The 7,220-nt window shown below is 40.8% G+C and overlaps 1 protein-coding gene across 1 annotated transcript in view; it reads left to right on the top strand.

Moving 5' to 3' along the window:
• Positions 1 to 7,220, top strand: part of ACAD11 (acyl-CoA dehydrogenase family member 11) — a 71,123-nt gene that overhangs the window by 8,668 nt on the left and 55,235 nt on the right. Inside the window, 4 exon segments of the mRNA XM_025200273.1 lie at positions 84 to 183; positions 470 to 595; positions 4,540 to 4,701; positions 7,172 to 7,220. The exon segment at positions 7,172 to 7,220 is cut by the window's right edge and continues 113 nt beyond it. Of these exon segments, the coding sequence (XP_025056058.1) occupies positions 84 to 183; positions 470 to 595; positions 4,540 to 4,701; positions 7,172 to 7,220 (437 nt within the window).

The following is a 7,220-nucleotide window of genomic DNA, read 5'->3' as shown; positions in this document are numbered from 1 at the left end:
CCTGCTTTGTAGTTAGAGTTATTCTTTCTGTTAAATGTTTGAAAACTTCATTTCTTAGGAATTTCTGTTTTATTCCTCTATAGCTCAGGCCAATCCAATCCAACATTTTACTTGCAGAAGGGTGTTAGGGCATATGTGCTCCGGAAGAAGCCTCATGGTCCTCTTCTACCTAGAGCTCACAAGGTTAGTGATATTCTTTAGCAAGCTTAGCATGCACTTCATACAGAATGCATTAAATCTATATAGCTATTAGCATAAAGGATGTTAGCAGTTAAATATATAGATAACCATGCAGGTAGATGCATAAGCCATTGTAGGATCCGTTTTCTGTACTGGACTTATAATCCAGTGCTTGGTATTTGAGAGGGTAAACTATTGTTTTTCTGCATTGTGTGAAAGACTAAATTAAGGAATTGTGTTTGAATAATTTGAATGCTTTTCTGTGCTTAACACTCTGTATTCTTCTTAGATTGACAGAGAATATCAAGTGCAGAAAGCATTATTTTCAGCTGGATTTCCAGTCCCTGAGCCCTTATTGTATTGTAGTGATGTTTCTGTGATCGGAACTGAATTTTATGTTATGGAACATGTACAGGTTGGTCAATATATTACAGATTTCCCCCTCCTCCCCCATTATTAACTTCCTCAAGGTGTTTAAAGCTTTTGTATGTTGAAATAAGAAGCTTGGCCAATATTTTTCAATGTCAGAGCCCAGAATTATGGGGAATTCTTTCTGGGCCTCAGAAAGAAAAATAGCCTGGTTTTTCAGAAATGCTAACTATCAAAAATTCCTGTTGACATGAGTTTTTATGGGGCTGCGTTTCCCTCTGATGGTTCATGTAGTCAGGTTACTAGTTAACCTGATTCTCTCAGGTGAGTTTTCAGGCAGACATCTTGATGTGAGTCAGGACTACTGCTGTGAGACCCATACGTTTATTAGGGAAACAGGGTCAAACTTTAAAGCTGGCCAGCTGGTATCCATTCCTGTGACCTGAAAGTCTCTGTGGCTGGTTTGAGCCCAAGGGCAGCCATGGCATCCCCTCCTGGCTGTGCAGCACCTGCCCAGCCCAGTCCAATGTGGACCTCCCTTAATTGTTCACTTGCCATGTCTTGTTCTTTTTGAGGATCATGTAAGGGAGTCTGCCCATGGGCCTTAGAGTGAGCCATAAGCTGTGCAAGTTACTATCAGGTCCCTCCTAGACCTTCCTAGTCTCAGTTCAGCACTTAAGGTACTTGAGCCCTCTTGGCTTGTCTGCACCCCTCTAGAGCACCTGTAGCCTTAAAGGCTCAATGCACAGCTCTGTCCTTCCCTATGCTACACCCCATGTCTCACGGGTGTTATCACTTATGATGTTAGCTTTACATGCTTGGCCCCCTTGGGCACTCATATCGCCTGGTTCAACATGCAGCCCCTCTTCTCTGGACTTTCATTCTGCCTTGTCCCACAAGCAGCCTCCTACATTCCTGTACATCCTGTTGGGTCCCAGTCTCAATCTCTAGACACATGCATGCCCTGGTGGGCCCCCACTCTGTCTGGGCTCCTGGGTTACTGGTTCTCTAAGGGGGCCTTTAGCCTGCCCCAGCAGGGCTCAAAGTTAAGTCACCAGTACAACTTAATAAAACAGCTAGGCCTTGTGGCTGGCCTCAAACCCTCCCTGGGTCTAACATAAAAATCAAGACTACCTGCCTGTATAAATGAGCCCCTCTCTATCCCAGGTACCTTTTTCTTGTTCTGACTGCAGCATTGCCTGCCAGGTTCCATGATCAATTCAGGAGCTCTGCTGCAAAGGGTTCCTCTCTTCATGATTCCCAAGGCAAGTCTGCCTGACCAGCTCAGGCTCAGTGCTTATACAGCTCCAGCCTGGGCTGCTGTTGGTCAGATAAGTCCTTAATCAACCCTCCTTTACCACCTGCAAGTGGCCTTTCGGCTGCTTGCCCCCTTAAGGGTACAGGCACACCCCAGTGCTGTGTTACTGTGTCATCCCTTCTTAATATTGAAATCAACTTTTCTTTAAAAGTGAACAGGGGCCCTAGTTACAGGGGAAGCTGTAGGCAGATCTGGGCAAGATCTCAACACCACTTGAGAGGTTGAAGAGTTCCCTTTTATTTACCCAGGAACTTTTCAGATCCAGACCCTTTAAAATTAGTTTATAGGATGGTGTTCTGGCTGGTTCTTTCACTTTGGAACTGAGATTCCTTATATCGCACATTACAGTATGGTTAAATCTTGTTTATTCAAATGAAAAACCTCCCACTGAGGTAATTTTGGGCTTAGAAAGTACACGGATCCAAAATATATGTATTCATGTAATTTAGCAGGTCCATACATATTCTGAGAATAAGTTGTCGTGTGTCAACTTGTGTATATTAACACAATCATCTTACAAAGAACTCAAAAATAATTTTAAACTGCAGTCTTAGTAAGATTTCAAACAGTAAAGTAATAGGAAAACAGTACTGATGTATGCACCTAGCCCTGCAGTTCTCTATTCTTCATCGAGTCCTCTTCTACATACAGATCCTTATAATTTCCTTTTTTATATTTTAGTTTTTGGAGTCCCCTGTGGTTCAGTGGTAGAATCCTTGCCTACCACACAGGAGACCTGGGTTTGTATTCCCAGACACTTATACAGCTACAGCCATGGAGGCACCAAACATCTGGACTCAGTCTGGTCTTTGGATTCTGTCTCAGTGGCCGAAAAGCAGGATAGAAGGTCTAGGCAGCTTCCACTCCTCCAAAAATTCCTGCCCAGGCACATGCGTCGGAGGTCTGGGTGGCCCCCATGCATACACCATGATCCAGGAGGATTGACAGTTGCAGTGTGATTTTGGTTTTCAGAAGTCCAGGTTTGGTCATCATACATTTCCCATCCAACATTTTGATGCAAGGTTAGACTTTAACTCAGTCACAGGAAAAAGGCATTTCCTTCTAAAATTAGTTTTAAGGGGTCATTTTTACATACATTCCTTTCTTCTTCCCAATGGAATTTTTTGGATGATCCAGTTCACTTCAGCATGCAACATTTTTCTGTTTTAAATACACCGTTTGAAATCCAGTGTTAAGTGATCCCACTTAAACTGTATTAAGTTTCTGCCAGGACAATAAAAAGACTGGGTGGCAGGCAGAATATGATTAATCTCCCCAACTATTGCCAGCACCAGGTGTGCAAGAAATCAAGTGTCAAAATTGTGAGACTATTTTAAAAATAATGATCTTTTAAACTAAATAAATCATGAATACTCGGTTCTGTTCTTTGCCTACTGGTTTCTAAGCTATTAAAATTAGGTCAGATTTTAAGCTTTTTTCTACAACAGTGAGGGAGGGCTAGAGGCTAGGTTTTTTAAATGAATGATGAGATTATCATGGCATCACTTGACTCCTGGCACAGGGGGCTTTAAGAAAACTAAAAAAATAAATAAATCAGAAAGTATGCAATGAAATCATTCCTGTGTGAGCATCATGAGTCTTCTTCCTCACTAACTCATAGGCATAGGTTAGAATGGTATTATGCTATTTGTTAATTCTCAGTCTTTTGTTTGTCTAGTTCGCGTTCTTAATTTTAGGGTTTTCCATTCAAATAAGATTGTAATTCTGTTTCTTATTAAATGAACATTGAAATAAAACTGCTGGGAGAAAATTTAACCCTTTTTGTTTGTTTTCTAACAGCATTAATGCTTTTGTTTCTATAAGTTTAAAAAGTTGGCAATGTCTGTGTGTTGTTTCTAGAAAGTACAGTTTCTTCTTTTAAGCCTGGATCCTGCTACTTTTATTTTTTCAAGGATATGAGCTTGGATTTGTCTAAAATGGATAGTTGCAAGTTAATAGATATATTCCAAATTTAGCAGACTGCAATATAAATTGATTATGTTGACTAAACTTTGTTATGTAATGCTAAAGTTAATTCCTAGTTTTCATGATTTGCAAGAACCATGATTGGTGCATTTGCCTGTGCAAATTTACTTAACACACTACATTACCTAGCTGAAAGTGAGTGGGGTTCAGATAAATTTGACTAGCTTTTCCTTCAAGCTCATGGTGTAGCAAAATAGATTTTTTAAAAGGGTGCTTATCAAGGAAAGTTGCTTTAAAGGAAAATGTAAGATTACCTTTATAAGTTATAGACAGTGCAAAAACTATTTAAAAAGTATATTGTATTAAAAGATTATATCTAATGTATACACTGACTTATTTTCATTCAGAATATTAGAAACAGACCTAAGTTGCACAGTCAAGATGTTAAACATCTCCAATGTAAGGACATCTGGACAAAAGGTTCTAGTTCAGGCTCTTATCTATAGGATATATTATTTATTTTAAAATGAGCTTCTCAGTGACATCCTGAGAAATAGGTAGCATTGGATTATAGTAAGAGGAGGTGTCCTGACCTCTCCAGGACAAGGAACAAGCAGGTCACTAGGGTTCACTGAGACTGTGACTGACTGCATCATACAGATCCATGCTGCCGACCTGTACGAATTTCCTCTCCCCTCAACCTTTTCCTTCCACCCCACTAACCATCTGATTTATGGTGTCTTTAGGGTCGCATCTTCCGAGACCTCACACTACCTGAAGTCAGTTCAGCAGAGCGGTCTACTTTGTATGTTGCTATGATGGAAACCTTGGCCTGGTTGCACTCGTTCGATTTGCAGTCACTTGGTCTCCAAGGATATGGCAGAGGACCAGGATACTGTAGGAGGCAGGTAAAGGTCTTCCAAAAATATCTTGCTTTGTAATGCCCTTGCAAGTTTCATTTGAATTGAAGATTACAACGCTTATCATGTTAAGGTTTTTAGAAAATAAACAACATCCTTAGACTATTTAAGACTTTGTTATTACCTAATATGTTACAACTAGTTCAGTTACTGTACATGTTACAAAGCATTTTTAATGCCGTAATAAAGTCTGTGGTACTCTGATCAGGCATGGCATTTATTCCCCTGCAGTACAACTTCAGCCTGAAATTACATGTTCAGTGTGACTGCTATTTGAAGTAGGAAAAAGATTAGTTGTATTTTTTGCTATCATTTCTCCCATCAGAATTATTTAATACAGCTTTAAAGCTACTGGATTTCACTGGGTTTAGAAGTTGAAAGATGTAGCAAAATATCACTCTTATCAAAATCCAAAAGCAGGTATTGCAACCCCTGTGTTAATGTTCTATAAATTTGCATCATCCATGCCATTTGAAATAGAAATTTACTTTATTCCCTTTTAGAGTAAGCTAGAAAGAATCTTAATTGTGTATCGGGGAAGAGGATTGAATTCTGGTTTGTTACGCTGGTATGAGATGAAGCAGTTCTAGTTGAAATAGTCTTGGGTTTACAGTGGTTAAACCTAGATCAGAGTTTTTCCTCTGTTTTCAAAGAAAGCTTCCTGAACTTTAGAAAATAGATTAGTGTATGATTATTTCTTATTGTTTTAGTTTGAAGATATTGAAATATCAGAGCTTTTTGCACAGTATCTGTAAGGTTCTGGTTCATGCTATTTGATTTTGTTGTTGTTTTCACTTATATAGGCCTAATGGTTATGAAGTAAAGTTTGTACTGAGTCTTCCATTGGTGAGAGAAACAAAGACCAAAGATAGAATAATGCTGCAGTTTTCTGCTTTTCATTAAATCTTTTTCTTGAATCCTTTCTCTCTTGCTTTTTGCACTCTGAGATACTCTAATAATTTGGGGCATTAAACAGAAATCAGAATTGCTTGGCAGCTTCGCAAGGGGCTAAGGAAACCAATAAAGCCCCTTTATGATTAGGGATAATTAGGGAGACAGTGGATGTGACTGAGCTGGTCAGACGAAATGTAAACAAAAGGTGAACTAGAAGCCTGGAGCAGTTAAGCAGCACAAGTATTATGTGGGTTGCTGACTAAGACGTTAATAATGACACTTGGAGTCAAGGGGGAGTACAGATGAATAGAAAGTGCTGGCACAGCTGTCATACTGGCTTGAAGACCTAGAGAAGATTCCTGTATTGAGTGCCACATGTCATAAGTAAAATCTTGACAGTGTTTTGCATGAACGACTTGTGTCCTTGGCAGCTGGGGGAGCATGGCAGCGGCGGTGGTAAGTAGGGGGCTCCCACTGGCGCTGTCGGTGGGGAGGGGCTGGGTGGTGAGTGCTGACCAAGGGTTGGCCAGCAGGGATTGCAGACCACCTGCAGACGCCACAGGCAGTGCCAGTGGCAGGGTGGTAAGGAGCGACTGCCCACAGGCCTTTTTTGTAGGAGGTGCACCATGGTTCGGACAGCTGGCTGCCCCCTTCCTTAGTGCTGGTCCTGCTGAGTTGTGACCTTCAGCTATTGAAAGCAATCCTTGGATAGGGGAAAAAGCATGACAGTGAGTGTGCTGCCTGTGTGAACTTCATCAGAGTGCCAGATGCTTGTGTCTGTGTCTGGGTCTCTGTCTATGACTGGTTTCCACATCTTCACGCCCTGACAAGACGCTGCCTCACCATTCCAACAAACTTGGTGGACACTGAGCGTGTTATCTCTATGTATGGACAAGTATTCACCCCATAGAGGCAGATAATGTCTCCAGCCAGTGTGGCTCGGTGCACCATGCTTGCATTTAATACATAATTTGAACTGCCTGTCTTAAGGTTAGCATTCAGTTTCAGTAAGCTCCTTTTTATAATGTCCTTTATAAAGTGTGTGTACTAGGTATTACTTGCAATTCATAGTGTCCATTGATTTATTTTACTAGGATATTTTTTAGAGATTAATTAGGTGCTCAGACCACTTAATAATGTGGCAATGAGTGGCTTCCACAGGCTGCATCAGGGGATTAAGCCCAGGAAAGCCATTAATTGCTGCATTATTATTAAGCAGTCTAGGACCTGGTTAATGACTTTCCTGGGCTTGATCAGGGGATCAAGCCCAGGGAAGCCATTAACTGCATTCTAGACTGCTTGCAACTGCAGCAATTAATGCCTTCCTGTGGCTTGATCAGGGGACTACTGTGTTAGCAAGCAGTCTAGGACCTGGTTAATGACTTCCCTGGAATTGATCCCCTGCTCAAGCCCAGGAAAGCCATTAATTGCTACATTAGCAAGCAATCTAGGACCTGGTTAATGGCTTTCCTGAGATTGGCACACACTCATCTAAATAATACTTTTCTTTAAAGGATTCGTAGTTTACATTTTCTAATAATTTTGCATGTTTGTATGTTTTCAGGTGTCAACTTGGAAAAGACAGTATGATGCATCTGCTCATGCAGACATTC

Source organism: Alligator sinensis, unplaced genomic scaffold (genome assembly GCF_000455745.1).
Source record: "Alligator sinensis unplaced genomic scaffold, ASM45574v1 scaffold54_1, whole genome shotgun sequence".
Taxonomy (NCBI): Eukaryota; Metazoa; Chordata; order Crocodylia; family Alligatoridae; genus Alligator; species Alligator sinensis.
Note: the sequence above shows the minus strand (reverse complement) of the source record. Positions and strands in the feature narration are given on the sequence as shown.